A 17,947-nucleotide genomic window follows, 5' to 3' on the forward strand; every position below is an offset into this window, starting at 1 on the left:
GCCCAGTCATGTCCAGCAAATGCTACATGACAAATTATCTTTTAGGAGGAGATCTTTTCAGAAAAATTTAATAATGTTTTGTAAATTATTTAAAATATTAAAAAATTAAGTATATATTTTGATCATATTCTTGACTACTCTCAGAGTGTCCTTCCAGATCTTTTGCAAAACAAAATTTTACTATTGACCTAGAAATACCTTTGGATACAATCTACTTACCAAGTGTCTTTCTTGGATCATCTGGAACTAGAATTACAACCATTGCTAACTATCATGTGGGTGCTGGGATTGAACCTGTGTCCACTAGAAGAGTATCCAGTGCTCTTAACTGCTGAGCCAGTTCTCCATCCCTACCAAGTGTCTTTCTTGAACTGAGTGAATTGAGTTTAGAGCCAACTGGTGATCAATAAGTGTTAGGGACCAAGATTTCAGGAACCAAACATGAACCATGGAAAGTACTAGCTAAGCCAGGGAATAAGTCATAAACCCACCGCTTCCCCCCTCCCCCAGGGCAGTAACACCAAATGTGATCATGGTCCTAGGTGTCAGCACAGAACCCTCACATCATCATGGCCCATTGGCAGCATGGCCCTCAGACACCAACATGGCCATAGGTGGTGGCCCAGACCCCTAGAATCCTAAACAAACTGCTCTTAAGGGTAAGCTAAACCCACAACAGTAGATGGCCAACAGAAAACAAACTCAACAACATCTTTAGAGGTTCCTTGACTCATAATGTCCTGTCAGGGCTTTTCTGTTGTTTGTTTACTTTTTAAAAAATTCTTTTTAAATTTTTTATCTTTTAGTTATATTTTTTATTTACTTTTATCTCCCTCCCTTTTTTTCTTACCCTACACGTCCTTTATATATGTATTAAGGCTACTGTTTTTTTTAGGATTTTTGAATGTGCCAACAAGTGGGACTCTGTATCTATTTCTGTTTCTCATGCCTCTTCTTGGGTTCTTTTTTTTTCTGTTTGTTTTGTCCTATTATGATGTGATAGTTATTGTTTTATTTTAGTTTATTTTATCTTATTATATTATATGATTTTATTTTATATCATCCCTTAGAAGCCTGCTTGTTTTCTATTAGAGACAGAAAAGGAGTGGATCCAGGTGGGAGGGAAGATGAGGAGAAACCAGGAGGAGTACAGGGTGGGGAAATCATAATCAGTATTTCAATATTATATGAAAGATATTTATTTTCATTAAAAGAAATCAACTATTAGCCATATTATTATAATGCAACATGCTTCCTGTGTATGGATTTTAGAAAGAATAGATAAATGAAAAAGGCAGATGGACATACACTGTAACCACATTGCTCAGTAAACTAATATGAACACATAGCTCACTCAAAAAGACTCTCCTGTTTAATAATCTTAAGGTTTACAAGTACCATATTTATGTATAGTATGTATTTATGTGGTAGTCAAATTGTAAGATGCATTTAACTACTACTAATTATATATTCTTCATTTAGAAAGCATCATTTTTATCTCTGCTGTTGTTTAATAAGCTTTTATTTTCTTAAGTATAGTGCAAAGCATTTCTACTTTTACATTTTAAACACAATGTTTTATTATCTTTATTGTTAAATTATTTTTCATAGGAATTATTTATTATGTTTTTAATTGAAATAGAATTGTATCACTTTCCCTTTTCTTTTAATGCAAAGCATTTCTTTTACATTTTTGATTCAATATTTTATTATTTTTATCAATTTCATGGTTAAACATTTTCATAGGAAATATTTATTGCATGTTTATAAGTGAAATAGAATTATATCACTTTTCTTTTCTCCACTCCTTTTCAGACCCTCCTAACTGCCTTCTTTCAGTCTCCTCACATGTCTGTACCCTAGAAAGTTGAGTCTCTTTTTCATTGATCATCATTGTTACACACGTGTGTGTGTGTGTGTGTGTGTGTGTGTGTGTGTGTGTATGCATATATGGATGTTTATGCACAAATATATTTATAAACATAACCTACTGAGTCCATTTTTGTTGGTGGCATGTATATGAGTTCAAAGGAGCTTCCCAGGACTAAGTGAGGTCATGGACCACAGAAAATAATCTATTGTGCCAGGCCATGGTGGCACATGCCTTTAATTCCAGAACTTGGGGGTGGGGTGGGGCCAGATACAGGTAGATCTTAATGAGTTTGAGGTCAGCCTGGTTACAGAGTGAATTCCAGGACAGCTATGTCTTGGTTACAGAGGGAAACCCTGTCTCTACAAACAACACAACACAAAACAAAACAAAAAAAAAAAAAAAAAAAAAAAAAAAAAAGGAAGGAAGGAAGGAAGATCTATTGTTGCTACTTTGGTAGACCAGCATAATTCCCTAATACAGTCTAAATCCTATCCTTGTACAAACAGATAATTGTGGCTACCCCTCCTACACAGAAGTCTCTCTTTACTGCAGATGAAAATGATCATAGAAAACCACAACTAGAAAAAATGATCAGCAGATTGTGGGAAGTCCAGTCCCAAATGTGCACAACTAAATCACAGTTGTTGAATCCGTGGTTCCGGGAACATTGCAGAGGAGGGTCAGAGAGACTGTCTTGAACATCTTGAAGTCAGTCGACTTTGAAACAGCCTTTCCTAGAAAGGGCTGCAGAAACAAAAGCAGAACAAAGGCAGTATCAGTGGACATGTTGGTTTGTTAAGGGGAACATTTGTCTCACCCTTAGACAAAGAAATAAAGACAATTAATGACTGCTGGGAGAAAGAGATTTAGCTTCTTCCAAGAATAAGCCTTTTTTTGGTTGTCCAATGCAGACTGGAAACCATAAACTATTTTTTAAAGATTTACTTTCACTACTTTTAATTATCTGTGTTTGTGTTTTTCTGTGTATAGTTACATGCAGGGGCAGTCAGAGGTGTCAGAACCTCTTAGAGATGGGGTTCCAGGTGGTTGTGAGCTGCTCAATGTGGATGTGGGGAATTGAAAGGGCCATTGTAAGGGAAACAAAGCCCCCCCCCCACTAGCTCTGCTAATTGCAGATTCAGTGGGAAATACTGCACTCTGCCCCCACGCCCCATACCAGAAAAGTTAGCCCATCATGCTATGCTAACAGGATGCTTGCAGGATGACCCCTGGGGTTGTGTTTATAAGATAAATTGCTTGAGAAAGAATGCTTGCCAAATAACCCCTTGCTAGATAAGCTTGGAATTCGTTTACCTACCCAGACTCTGAGAAAGACCGCGGAGACATCTGGCGTCCAGGTGTCTGCACTCGGGGTGACCCCACTTCCCTGCCCTGGTAGAACTGCCTCATAAAAGGCCTGTGAGCCTCAAACTCGGGGTCACCAGCTACTCCTCACGCTGGTGTCCCACAAGCTCGTGTTAAAGTAAAGCTTCATTTGTGACCCGATATCGGAGTGAAGCTCTCTGTTTTGTACGCCGACCCTAACATCTGGAGGTCCCACCGAGATTGATAAGGACGGTGGTGAGTCGGCAGGGAAGCAGCTGTTCAAGCGGCCCATGAGGACCCTTGGACGGTGGGGGACAGACGTGTCCTGAACCCACAGGCTGCAGCTCTGGAGGATGCTCTGGAGTGTGGGGACCCTGAGACAGGGGCCCCATCTGATTCCCTTCTGTCTAGGAGATTTTTCAGATGGCCCGGGCCAATAGCCAATCTTTTGGCTTCATTTTCCCTACCATTTTGCCTGCTTGTTTTATTTGTATGTTGTGTCTCTATCTTTGTGTCCTTCTGTGTCGGTTTCTACTTGTTTGGAATGGGACAGTCGGCCACCAAGTCTGCCTCCACCCCTTTGTCCCTAACCCTCTCTCATTGGTCGGCAGTGACAGACTGCGCATTGAACCTGGCAGTTCGGGTGAGGAAAGGGAAGTGGCAGACTTTCTGTTCGTCTGAATGGCCCACCTTCAGAGTCAGGTGGCCGGTAGATGGTACTTTTGATCTTAATATAATCAGAGCAGTCAAACAAAAAATCTTCATTCCAGGTTCACATGGGCATCCGGACCAACAAGCCTATATCTGGGTCTGGGAAGATTTAGTGGTGGACCCGCCTAAGTGGGTCCGGTCATTTCAGGTCGGCCCATCTGCACCACCTACTGATCATACCTCTCTCCTTCTAACCAAAACCTCTGATTCGCCTAAATCTTCCCTTCCCCCATTGATCCCGACACCTGCACCCCTGCCAGAGTCTCAGGCTGATCTCATTTCTCTTGACCTAGAACCCCCACTGCCTTACAGATCGCCGCCGCCGCCAGCGGGGGCAGGATCCAGACCGGCCCCGGTCTCCCCTTCAGGGCCTGCACAGGGCACCCGCCAGAGAAGGGCACACCGTCATGGTGAGGCCCCACCGGCAGTCACACTGCCCCTACGCCCCGTTGGGGGAACTATTGATCATGGGGCTGGAGGAGACATGCCTGCACTCCAATACTGGCCATTTTCTTCCTCAGATTTATATAACTGGAAGAATAATAACCCACCCTTTTCTGAAGACCCCTCCCGCCTAACTGGACTCCCAGAGTCCATCATGTTTTCCCACCAGCCTACGTGGGATGATTGCCAGCAACTTCTGGGGGTCCTTTTCACCACAGAAGAAAGGGAATGCATCCTCCTGGAAGCTAGGAAGTTGGTCCCTGGACTGGACGGGCGGCCAACTCAGCTCCCCAATCTCATTGATGAGCACTTTCCCCTGCGGCGCCCAACGTGGAATCCGAATACTCCGGAAGGTAGGGAGCATCTGTCCCTCTATCGCCAGACTCTAATGGCAGGTCTCTGTGCAGCGGCCAGAAGGCCCACTAATTTGGCTAAGGTAGGCGAGGTTCTTCAAGGGCCTGAAGAGACCCCCTCTGCCTTTCTTGAGAGACTCATGGAAGCATATAGAAGGTATACACCCTTTGACCCATAGTCAGAGGAATTGAGGGGAGCAGTGAGCATGGCCTTTATAGGGCAGTCTGCCACAGATATACGGCAGAAGTTGCAAAGATTAGATGGGTTACAAGGGCTGAGCCTGAGGGACCTGGTTAAAGAGGCAGAAAAAGTCTATTATAAGCGGGAGACTGCAGAAGAAAAAGAGGCTCGGCTAGAAAAACAAAGAGAGGAAAAAGAAAAAGAGCAGCGAAAATGCCAAAATCGGGATCTAACACGGATTCTTGCAGCCACGGTAAGAGACGGGCCGGGGCCACGGTGGCGAGGAGGAGGAGGTCGGGGAGGCCGTCCTCCTTTGGGAACAAATCAATGTGCCTACTGCAAAGAGGAAGGTCATTGGATCAGAGAATGCCCGAAGAAGCAGAAAGGGCAGGGCCGGCAGGTCCTCGCCCTTGGGGACTGAGTGAGTCAGGGTTCGGACCCCCTCCCCGAACTCCGGGTAACGTTTGAAGTGGAGGGGACCCCAGTGGACTTTGAGGTGGACACGGGGGCAGTCTATTCAGCCATCAAGCATCCACTAGGCCCTCTGTCTACCCGAAAGTCACTGGTCCAAGGAGCAAATGGAAGCAGAGAAAGACCCTGGACCACCCAGAGAACAGTTAACTTGGGAAAAGGTACTGTGCAGCATTCTTTTCTGGTCTTACCTGACTGTCTGGCACCCCTATTAGGTAGAGACCTCCTGACAAAACTGGGAGCTCAGATCTCCTTTACCTCTCGGGGCCCAGAATTAAAATTTGCCCACCCGAAGGTAGGGGACCTCTATCTCCTCACGCTAGAACTTCCAGCTGCTGAGGAATACCGTCTGTATGGAGCGGTGGCAAAAGCCTCTGTAGCCACTGTTTCACCGTACAACGAGGAGTGGATTCATAGGTTCCCTAACGTGTGGGCAGAGACAGGGGGCCTCGGACTGGCTAAGAAGCAACCCCCAGTGGTGGTCACCCTCAAACCCACCGCAGTACCCGTGCGAGTAAGACAATACCCGCTTAGTCGAGAAGCCCGAGAAGGCATAAAACCCCACATCAAGAGGTTTCTGGAACTGGGCATACTGAAACCATGTCAATCAGAGTGGAATACTCCGCTCCTGCCGGTAAGGAAGCCAGGAACAGATGACTACAGACCAGTCCAGGACCTGAGAGAAGTAAACTCCCGGGTAATAGACATTCACCCTACAGTGCCCAACGCTTACAACCTCTTGAGTACCTTACCTCCAGAGCGCAACTGGTGTACTGTACTGGATTTAAAGGATGCCTTTTTTTTGCCTCCCCCTCCACCCCAATTCTCAAAAGCTCTTTGCCTTTGAATGGTCAGACCCTGAGGGAGGGGGGACAGGGCAACTAACATGGACCAGACTTCCGCAAGGATTTAAGAACTCTCTAACTATCTTCGATGAGGCCCTACACCGAGACCTTGGGAAATATCGAGAAACCACCCCTGATGTCACCCTCCTCCAGTATGTAGATGATATACTCCTGTCAGCTGAGACTCGGGACGCCTGCAAACAAAGGACTGAGAAACTTCTGGATACCCTGGCCAGCCTGGGGTACACGGCGTCTGCCAATAAGGCGCAGATCTGCCAAAACAAAGTCATCTTCCTCAGTTACTCCTTGGAGGGAGGAAGGAGATGGCTCACCAACGCTCGTAAGCGAACCGTGGCCAGCATACCTGCTCCAACGGACCGCCGGCAGTTACGTGAATTCCTGGGCACAGCTGGGTACTGCCGGCTTTGGATTCCAGGGTTCGCTGCCATCACAGAGCCCTTCTCTCCCTTGTTAAAAGAAAAGACCCCCTTTGTCTGGCAGGAAGAACACCAGGCTGCATTCGAAAAGTTAAAGAGGGTGCTCTTATCCGCTCCGGCACTCACTCTCCCAGATGTCAGTAAACCCTTCACTTTGTATTTGCATGAGAAGGGTGGGGTGGCGGTTGGCGTCCTAGTACAAGCCCACGGTCCGTGGAAAAGACCAACCGCTTACCTATCCAAGCGGCTAGATCCTGTGGCCAGGGGATGGCCAATCTGTTTAAGGGCGGTGGCTGCGGCAGCCATGCTGGTGCGGGACACGGACAAATTAACTTTGGGACAGCATCTGACTGTTATAGCTCCCCATGCATTGGAGAGCATTGTCCGCCAGCTGCCTGACCGATGGCTTAGCAATGCTCGGGCCACATATTATCAGATGACTCTTCTGGACAGGGACTGCATCACCTTCGGGCCCCCAGCTGCCCTAAACCCAGCAACCCTCCTCCCAATTGCTGAACAAGGAGAGGAGGGGGTGCGGGTTCACGACTGTGGTGCCATTCTGGCGGAAGAAACTGGGGTCCGGACAGATTTAACGGACCAACCGCTGGCCAACCCTGACCTGATATGGTATACAGATGGCAGCAGTTTCCTAAATGAGGGCCAGCGGAGAGCGGGAGCAGCAGTAGTGGACAAAAATAAGGTCATCTGGTCTAGCAGCCTCCCAGAGGGAACCTTGGCTCAAAAAGCCAAATTGATTGCGCTCACCCAAGCACTTACCATGGCAGCCGGTAAACCAGCTACCATCTACACAGACAGCCGGTATGCATTTGCAACCGCGCATGTGCATGGGGCCATATACAGGGAGAGGGGACTGTTAACTTCAGCAAAAAAAAAAAAAAAAAAAAAAAAAAAAAAAATTAAAAATAAAAAAATTAAGGCCCTATTAGAGGCTGTAATGTTACCCCGAGAGCTGGCCATCGTACATTGCCCTGGGCACCAAAAAGGAGACTGCCCAGTGGCTACGGGAAACAGGAAGGCTGATCAAGAGGCAAAGGAGGCTGCCCTCCGGGATCCAAGGAGCCTGGCCTTTCAGGCCTCGACTCTGGAGGATTCAGCTCCTGAAGAGGCTCCACCCCTGGAACTTCTGAAAGACACTCTAAAAAGGATCCACAAATTAACCCATCTGGGCAGCAGAAAATTGATCCAGCTGACTACAAAAGATAAGACCCTCTCCCCATCTAAAAAGAAACAAATGGCAGAAAAGATGGTAGCTGCTTGCCGGGCCGGCCAGCAGGTAAATGCATATCCTGGGAAACTGGCCCCCGGAAAAAGGCTACGAGGAACCCGCCCTGGCCAGCATTGAGAAGCAGACTTCACCGAGGTAAAGCCAGCTAAGTATGGCCTAAAGTACCTGCTAATGTTTGTAGATACCTTTACAGGATGGGTAAAAGCCTACCCCACCAAAAAGGAGACTACAGCAATAGTTGCTAAGAAAATCCTGGAAGAAATCTTCCCAAGATTTAGACTGCCTCAGGTAATTGGGTCACATAATGGACCAGCGTTCATGGCCCAGGTAAGTCAGGGACTGACAAAAACACTGGGGATTGATTAAAAATTACATTATGTCTATAGACCCCAGAGCTCAGGACAGGAGAACAATTAAGGAGACCTTAACCAAATTGATCATGGAGACTGGCTCTAGAGATTGGACAATGCTCCTACCGTATGCCCTCTTTAGAGCTAGAAATACCCCTTCCTTCATGGGTCTTACCCCCTTTGAATTACTCCTTGGGTGTGCACCCCCAGTTAAGAACCTAACCCTCCAACAAAGAAAAATCATGCCTTCCCCTCTGTCTGACAGGCTGCAAACCTTAGCATCTGTCCAACATACACTGTGGAAGCAACTGTCCGCTGCATACCAACCCGGTGGGGACAGCGCTGCCCATCAGTTCCACATGGGGGACTTCGTATACGTCCGCAGACACCAGCATCAGACTTTGGAACCCTGGTGAAAGGGACCATACCAAGTCCTGCTGACCACTCCAACGGCGGTCAAGGTGGACGGGATCGCCGCCTGGATCCATGCCTCCCACCTCAAGCCAGCCAAAGTGCCAGAAGACCCCTAGACTGCGGAACGGACTGACAATCCTCTTAAGCTTCGGATTCGTCACCAGTGCAACCGCAAGTAACCCACATCAACCAATGTCTCAGACTTGGCAGGTTATATCAGGCCAAGAAAAAATTGTATAAAAATTACCTCTAATCAGCACCCACTATGGGGCTGATGGCCTGACTTGCACCCGGACCTCTGCCAACTACATTATTGTCAGCCCTCACAGGACCACTTATTATATTAATTCTTATCCTCATGATTGGACCATGTATCCTCAATCAAATCTCGGCTCTTGTACGATCCCAGGTAAATGGGGTTAAGATGATGGTCCTGAGGCAACGGTACCAGCCAGTATCTGGCAGTGGCCTTTAGGATTAAAGAACGGCACAAGAGAAAGGGAGGAATGAAAGGCCATTGTAAGGGAAACAAGCCCCCCCCCCACTAGCTCTGCTAATTGCAGATTCAGTGGGAAATACTGCACTCTGCCCCCACGCCCCATACCAGAAAGTTAGCCCATCATGCTGTGCTAACAGAATGCTTGCAGGATGACCGCCTGCAGTTGTGCTTGCAAGATAAATTGCTTGAGAAGAATGCTTGCCAAATAACCCCTTGCTAGATAAGCTTGGAATTCATTTACCTACCCAGACTCTGAGAAAGACCGCGGAGACATCTGGTGTCCAGGTGTCTGCACTCAGGGTGACCCCACTCCCCTGCCCTGGTAGAACTGCCTCATAAAAGGCCTGTGAGCCTCAAACTCGGAGTCACCAGCTACTCCTCGCGCTGGTGTCCCACGAGCTCGTGTTAAAGTAAAGCTTCATTTGTGACCCGATATCGGAGTGAAGCTCTCTGTTTTGTACGCCGACCCTAACAGAATGAACTTGGTTTTTAAGCAATACATGCTCCTAACTGCTGAGCCATCTCTCTGGCGCTGTCATGTTTGCTTTTTCTTTAAAATTTTGTTGCATTTATTTCTTTATGTGTGTGTGTGTGTGTGTGTGTGTGTGTGTGTGTGTGTGTGTGTGTGTGTGTAGGTGTGTGTAGGTGTGTGTAGGCTGAGGGGATGGCCTCACATGTGCCATGGTTCCATTGTAGAGATCAGAGACAACTTGCATGTGTCAACTGTTTCCCGACACCTTGTAGGTCCCTAGGATCAAACCTGGTTTAATCAGACTTGGCAGCAAGTGCCTTTACCAACTGAGCTATCTTACAAGCTGAGGAATTCAGTATTTTAAGTTTTAAGAGGACTTGTCACTTTTTTTACATTTTAGATAATGATCATCACTATTTCAGATTCCGTTTTCTATTTATTTCATACAAGCAATACTTAATAACCCTGAATGACAAAGTATTTGTCAATAGATTCTCTAAATTCTCTCATTTTTAGTCCACATTTTTTTCTTGATGCAAAATACTGCCATACATCATCTAATAGACATGCATGTTACATCCATGTCCATTAAAGCCAATCTTGTAAATATTTATCAAAGTTACTTTTGAAGTCTTACTTTTTAAAAATTCTTCTTCTCACAATACTTCCAGACCACAGTTTCCCTCCCTCCACTCCTCCCAACCCCTGCCTCTGCTCTCTCCCAGAAGCACTGCTCCCTTAAGAAAAACAAAACAAAAACAAAAAAACAAAACAGGCCTCGCAGGAATACAACCAAACACAGGATAATAAGATATAATAAGACTAGGCACAAACTCTCATATCAGGGCTAGGTGAGGGAATCCAGTAAGAGGAAAAGGTTTCCAATAGCAGTCAAAAGAGTCAGAGATACCCCCTCCCCTGCCTTCAGGATTTCCTCGAAAACATCAAGCTAACAACCATAAAATGTTTGCAGAGAACCTAGCCCAGAACGATATTAAAAGCCACTGGTGGCAAAAGTCCATGAGAGTATACAGCAGTGACAACTAGAGTTCAGAGGGCAACCTATCACAACGAAGGTTCTCTTAGAGGGAACTGTTACACAAGGTGCTATGGAATTACTGCCTTTTGAATGAACTGGCTGTCTCTTATTGTAAACTTGTGCAATGACAGCTATGATTCTCCCTATTTACCGTGCATTTCCATATTATGTGTACATGTAATCTCATGATTGCTTCTGAATCTTGGGCACAACTTTCCCTATATATTTGGGGATAATTGTCCCCAGCTGTGTTTACTTTTTCATTAACATAAATCTGGTCAGGGCCATTCTCCAGACAAAAGTATTTCAGCAAAGATACCCTTTTCGAAGGACAAATGCAGAGAAATTAACATTAGCTCATCTCACCCATAGATAGAGAAAAGAACCACTAACAATTAAATCCTCAACTCCTTAGCTTCACCCCGGGTTATTTACATAAGACCTTAATTTAAGAGATTTACTGCTCACATTCTTGGGATGATGTTTTTAACCACTTGCTAGCTACTGAGTTAAGGTAGTTACTTCCCATTGACCCAAGGAGATTGCCTTCAAGGCCAGGCAGGTGATAGGTGACAAGCTTTCTTGTGCAAATTAAGTTTTAATTCCTCCTCAGCCAGGTGCTGTTCCTAGATTCCCTAATTGATCTTAGCCTTTAGTTGACCCTACCAGAGAACTCCCCTTCAGTGACTCCGCTTTTGGGTTGTAATTAGAAGCTGACATTTATTGCTTTATGTGTGGATCCTTATCACCTCTCTCTCTCTGTGACCCTGAAAACTTCAAGCCTCACATGGCTTTGCCAAAGAGTTACTGCATGTGTATATATACTGGTTCTCTGAGAGCTGGGGAGAATGGATTAAGAACAAGATGAGGATGGAGACTGAAAGAACTAGATAGAGATGAGAGAACAGCAGAAGGGACTGAGAGCAGGAGGGACTGACAGGAGCTAAGTGTGAGAACAGAAAAAAAACTGTGTGGATAGAACTGCCCAAGAAGAATAAAGTGAATGGACTGAAGAGCTCAGTGTGCTTAAATTCATTTGATACCTCTCAGATTAGTATCTTTAGCTGCTTATAGCATCTGTTCTGGACCCTGATAGAAATCTCCTCAAGGCAGGCACTTGCGGGGAATGTGGTAGAATGATGCAGGCTCAGTGATTGCTGCTTCAGTCTCTGTGAGTTCCAATGAGCTGTGCTCTGTGGACCTTGTTCTCCTGATGGCCTCAGCCCCTCTGGCTCTCATAGTCCTTCCTGGCACTCTTCTGCCTGTTGTTTTATAGGGAAAGACCGGAAGGAGGTCTCCAGTTTGGGCTCTCTCTCAGCAGAATGTTTGGCTGTGGGTCTCCTCATCTGCTATCATCAGCTCCCAGCGGGAGTGGCCTCCCAAGTCTGTTACTTTTTAAAACCATTGCCTGCAACTATTTGAAACCAAGATAATATATCGAATGAAACAAGAGCTCAGGCTCCATGACATGAGGGATGGACAAACTGCAGCAGCACAGTCAAGCACTGGAAAGCCTGCATGTATTTCAGAAAGCAATCCTCAAGTTTAGTGAAACACACCTAATGAAGTCCTTTTTCCACAACTTAGATAGACTTATCTAGAACTTAGAGAGTTTATTAGTAATGTTAAAATTATTGAACACTGGCCATACATAGGTCCTAGAGCAGAATGCACCATTGCCAATTTCATAAACAAGTGCAATTTGTAGCTCCATTCAAATTCCTTATCTTCATAACACACAAATAAATGGGAATAATTCATCAAAGAAACTTCCTTTTGTGGGAGATAGAGACCATGTCAGAAAGCCATGCCAGGTCAATGCACGGGTAACAACTGACTGTGGGGTGCCCAACTCCAATGGACACATCTGCAGTGTAATTCCTACACCTACGCTCAGAACAGGTGGCAGGAAGATTGCAATAGCACAAGGCCAAGACAGCTTCTGTGACACTGTGTCTTGTATATATGACAGGCAAGCTGCAGCAGTGAAATCTCAACAGCATGGCTGCCTAAATACCATCTGAACAATAACACCAGTTGACATCCAAACACCGGGGAATTTCGTGGGGCCTCAGTAGATAACAAGTTATAGGCAATGAATGACCGCCAAGAAAGAGAGGCACAATTGGATTATCCAATACCAAGTGGCCAGCCCTAAAAATAGATACCTGAAAGAAACAGTAAACAGACTCAGCTCATTGTGTCATTATGTGTGTGTGTACACATACGTGTGTGTGTGTGTGTGTGTGTGTGTGTGTATTTTATATGTGTGTAACAATAATAATGAAAGAAAAAAGGTAATAAATTTTTGATAGAGTTAGGGGAGACAGGGAAGATTGGGAAGAAAAGAGAGGGAGAAGATGATGTAAATAAAGAACAGTTAGATGAAATAAAAAATAAATTTTGCAAATAATATTCAATACTATAAGCAATTAGAAAAACATCTTCCTATGTGATATTTGAATGTTTGGTTCATAAATAGTTTATTTTTTCAAATGGTGTCTCAAATTTAGTGCTTGTGAATGCTAGGTGATATAATAAAACCATACTTACAATATTAAAAAGTAGGTTAAAAGAGTATTGAAATTCAACATTATTTTTCAAATATTATCATTTTATTGAAAAGGAAGACTTAATCAAATTGTATTAGATTACTTGTAGGAAATCTTCACTGATATACTGTTACCCCTCCAGAACTAGAGGTTTCCTGCTGCCTGTATTTAGCTTTAAAACTTGTATGGCTAATCTACAGCTTTCCACACAGAATGTGTCATTCTGTATTTCCACATTCTTTACTTTCTTAACAAGAAACTCTACTAGTGGACTGCAACACTACTACTGAGGTTTTGATTTTCCTCTGATTTATTTTATATTTTCTCTATTTTTTAAAGAATTTCATTACTTGTAAACTTTCATCAATAAAATTTTTGTTAGAAATTTACTGTACACAGTACTGTATAGAAGACAATAGTCAAGATCCCATTTCTCCTTTACATTTCATTAATATATAATAATATTTAACCAATAAAGGTATTTTATTTCTTGTGTGTGTATGTGTTTGTATGTGTATGTATGTATGACTGTATGTGTGTGTGAGTGTGTGCGTATGTGTGAGTGTATTTGTGTGTGAGTATGTGTATCTCTGTGTCTAAGTATGTGTGTGTATGTATGTATGTATGTATGTATGTATGTACAAACATATGAATATGTGAATACACTCCCCTGTGCATATGGTTTAGGAGGTTATATCAGGACATGTAGCATCTTCCTTTCCCCCTGAGGCAGGGTCTCTCACTAACCCACAGTCTCCTCAATTGGATTAGGGCTGACTGGCCACTGAGCTCTCACAATCTGCCTGTCTTAAATCAGGGTTGAGATCACCACTAGGTATAACTATGCTGCTCTTATTTTTACTTGGGTGCTGGGAATACAAACTCAGATCCTCATGCTTATGAAACAAGTGTATATATATCTGATATATCAGCCCAGCCACAAGTACATTGTAAAAGAATATAATGAAGGTAAGGAGTATTACAAATTAATTATCTTTTAAGATTTCTAAGTCTACTCATGCATCCACACCTCTTTTAAAATCAGAAAACTATATGCTCTCATTTTCCAAACTGAAATATCAACATATTTTCTTTCATTCTCTTGGTTGTTCTGAGGATTTTAGAAGAAAGTCACCATAGTGGTGGGTTTGGGAAACATTAACATTTATTACCAGAATATACTAGAGCATGGATTCATGAAGAACAGTATGGCTATCATATATTGGAGCTCTAAAATCACTAGCCTTTAAGCCTCATCTAACCTGCTGTCTGTTTTTATAAATAAAGTTTTATTGGCAAACACCATGTCCATTTACTTATTGTAGTAGCTCCTTTCTTCCTAGAACAGCAAAGATAATTGTTACAGAAAATGCATGTACCTCAAAGTGTAATTTATTCAATAATTGGCCCTTCACAGAGAATATTTGTTAATACCTGGTTTAAATGGCACAATTTTTTACTATATATTAATTTAATTCTTCAGTGGATTAGCACATTAATTTATCCTTGTTGGCAATGATGTTAAGTTTATTTAAGAGCAAAAATAGAATAAATTATGAGTTAGAAAGCTTTATATATTGCATTTTTTTTAAAGCTGAGGATTGATCAAACCCAGGGCCTTGCACTTGTTAGGCAAGTGCTCTACCACTGAGCTAAATGCCCAACCCCTTCATATCAGCATTGTTTGTAATAGCCAGAACCTGGAAACAACCTAGATGCCCTTCAACTGAAGAATGGATAAAGAAAATATGGTACATATACACAATAGATACTACTCAGCAGAAAAAAAAACAATGACATCAGGAGGTTTGCAGGCAAATGGATGGATCTAGAAAAAAATCATCCTGAGTGAGGTAACCCAGACTCAGAAAGACAAACATGGTATGTAATCACTCATACTAGGATACTAGATGTAAAACAAAGATGACTAGACTGCTACACAACTCCAGGGAGGTTACCTAGAAAACAGGATCCTAAGAAAGACACAGGGATTGCCCAATGACAGAGAAATGGATGAGATCTACATGAACAACCTGGACGACAGTGGGAGTAATGAAGGGCAAGGTTCGAGGGAAAGAGAGCTTAGGGGATCAGGAGATCCCAGCTGGATCAAGAACAGAAAGGGAGAACAAGAAATAACAGACCATGATAAATGATGACCACATGAGAACAGGAATAGGCAGAGTGCTGGAGAGGTCCCCAGAAATCCACAATGATACATCCTTTGTAGACTGCTGGCAATGGTCGAGAGAAAGCCTGATCTGACTTAGACTGGTGATCAGATGGCCAAACACCCTCCCAGTCGAGCTGGAACTCTCATCCAATAACTGATGGAAGTGGATGCAGAGATCTTTGGCCAGGCCCCACGTGGAGCTCTAGGAGTCCAATTGTTGAGAAAGAGGAGGGACTGTAAGAGTGTGAATTGTTGAGACCAAGATTGGAAAAAGCACAGGGACAAATAGCCAAACTAATGGAAACACATGAATTATGAACCAAAAGCTGTGGAGCCCCCAGCTGGATCAGGCCCTCTGGATAAGTGAGACAACTGAATAGCTTGAACTATTTGGGAGGCATCCAGGCAGTGGGACCTGGACCTGTCCTTAGTGCATGAGCTGGCTGTTTGGAACCTTGGGCTTACACAGGGACACTTTGCTCAGCCTGGAAGGAGGGGACTGGAGCTGCCTGTACTGAATCCACCAGGTTGAATTGAATCCCCAGGGGAGTCTTGACCCTGGAGGAGATGGGAATGGAGGGGAGGGGACAGGGGAAGGTGGGGGTGAGGGTGGGAGGGGGGAGGACAGGGGAACCCATGGCTGATGTGTAAAATTAAAACACTAGAAAAATAAATAAAAAAGGGGAAAAAAGAAAGTTTTATATAACAATTATGAAATAAAATAAATTGAAATACTTAAGAAAATATTTCACCCTCTGAAACAATTCACAAATACTTTTAAAATAAGCAGAACAAATAAAGAGAGAAGCATCTTCATCTTTGGTACAGATAATCTGGCTTTTGGATGATATATAATATCACATGAGTCATCATTATATAGAGTGGAGATGAGGATACTTCTTACTGAATTCTTAGCCCTGAGCACAGCTCCAGTTCAGGCAGGCACTTGGAGCATCAGCTGTGTGTTTGCTTTGGAAGTAGGTTTTTTTTCTAATTTTATTTTTAAATGTTATTTAAATAAAAAGAAACCTGGGTTCTTTAGATCTCAAAGTTTATCATGAACAAATTAGTTAACAGCCTTTCAGAGATACATTAAAGAAAAAGGAGATATTTTATAGAATATTAGTGTTTCAGATCCTTGGAGATAAGAATTACAGGCATGAATACTAAAAGGAAAACAGTCAAACACATTGACCTGCACAACTGCGTAATCTCAGGTTTGGCCACTACAGAGCAGTTTTCCTTTTTCCTCTCAACTGGCTCAGCCCTTCTGCTCCCCAAGGTGGCTGAAGAAAATGCATCCCTGACCCAAGATGAAATGTTTCATCAACTGCTTTAAAGGCGGTTTAAAAATATCACGACTTGGCTTTTAGCAGTCAGTGTCCTCTGAAATACTCTGCTGATTCACAAAGCTGTCTGAGAAATTCATGATGTCGCTGCAACATCAGCCTGAATGAGGATAAAGTATCCATTTGAAGATGAGAAATTTACTTTATTGGCTGAAGGGGTACTCCCCTTTGGTTTAAAGGAAGACATTAGAAAATCTATTACGTTTGAATTATATTCCGCAGCCACCATCTTGTCTTGTTACAATTAGTATTTCATTTTAATTGTGCTGCTATCTAATTTCTTATGAGAAGATACTCAGTCTGAACTCTGAAGACTTTTTTCCCTTTCTTCCTTTCTTCTTCTTTTTTTCCCTGTAACACTTCTCAACTTTTGTCTGTGCTCTAAAGAGGGGATAGAGATTATAAATTTGTGCTAATTATGTTAAGCTATTTTGTTATTCTCAGTGCTGTGAAAAGAAGGTAATGTGTGAAAAAACACACATTATAAAATTGGAGTCTGGTCATCTGTGTCATTCAAGGGACTATTTCAAACAAGTTTGTAATAGGACATATATTCCTGGATTCTTATAAGATGACAGATTCTCTGTCTTTGAGAGACATAATTTATACACATACCTTCAGTTTACTTTCTATTTTCTACTTTCTTTTATCTATCAAACATTCCTAAGAACTTTTCTATGCAGCATCTACTACTTCCTTACTATGAGCTTACTCATTTGTTGAGCAATTATTTACTAAATATCATTACTATTACTTAGCTTTCCTGGTGTAAAATATGAATAAAGCACTCTCTACCTGAACAAACTCTGGTTCTTTTCATAGAGCCTGGAAAGTTGGCAATTTACTTGTACCCAAAGAATTGGTTAAGTGGTTTCTTCTCACCAAGCAGTCTGGATGAGGCCTTGAAGGTGAAATTGGATGAATAAGATGCCCAAGGGCAATAAAACAGTGCTGGTCACTACATCATTTTATTGAAAATAAAGGAAAGAATGACACAGTGGTGAGTTGGTCCTTGTGGCTGAAGCCTGGAACAAATGATATGAAAACTGTAAGGGGTCAGGCCACTGAGAGTGGTGTGAAAGGTAATGTGCTAGATCTTAGTCATTAAACAGTTAAAATGTCTGTCATTAGAGTTAAAGAAAGTATCTTAATGGCTAGGTCAAGGACAGGTTGGAAATTAAAAGAAAGAAATAATTGGGAAACACTAGATGT

The 17,947-nt window shown here is 43.1% G+C and overlaps 1 protein-coding gene across 1 annotated transcript; it reads left to right on the forward strand.

The window, feature by feature from the left end:
- Positions 1-3,880: 3,880 nt before the first annotated feature.
- Positions 3,881-8,144, forward strand: LOC118595644 (the record flags this gene model as incomplete). Its single annotated transcript, XM_036206365.1, is given in 6 exon segments — positions 3,881-3,908; positions 4,223-4,320; positions 4,479-6,155; positions 6,157-7,698; positions 7,942-8,131; positions 8,134-8,144. Coding segments are annotated over 6 exon segments (3,546 nt in total), but the record flags the coding sequence as incomplete, so codon positions are not given.
- Between the last annotated feature and the right edge of the window lie 9,803 nt (positions 8,145-17,947).

The sequence above is a fragment of the Onychomys torridus genome, chromosome 14, assembly GCF_903995425.1.
Source record: "Onychomys torridus chromosome 14, mOncTor1.1, whole genome shotgun sequence".
Taxonomy (NCBI): Eukaryota; Metazoa; Chordata; class Mammalia; order Rodentia; family Cricetidae; genus Onychomys; species Onychomys torridus.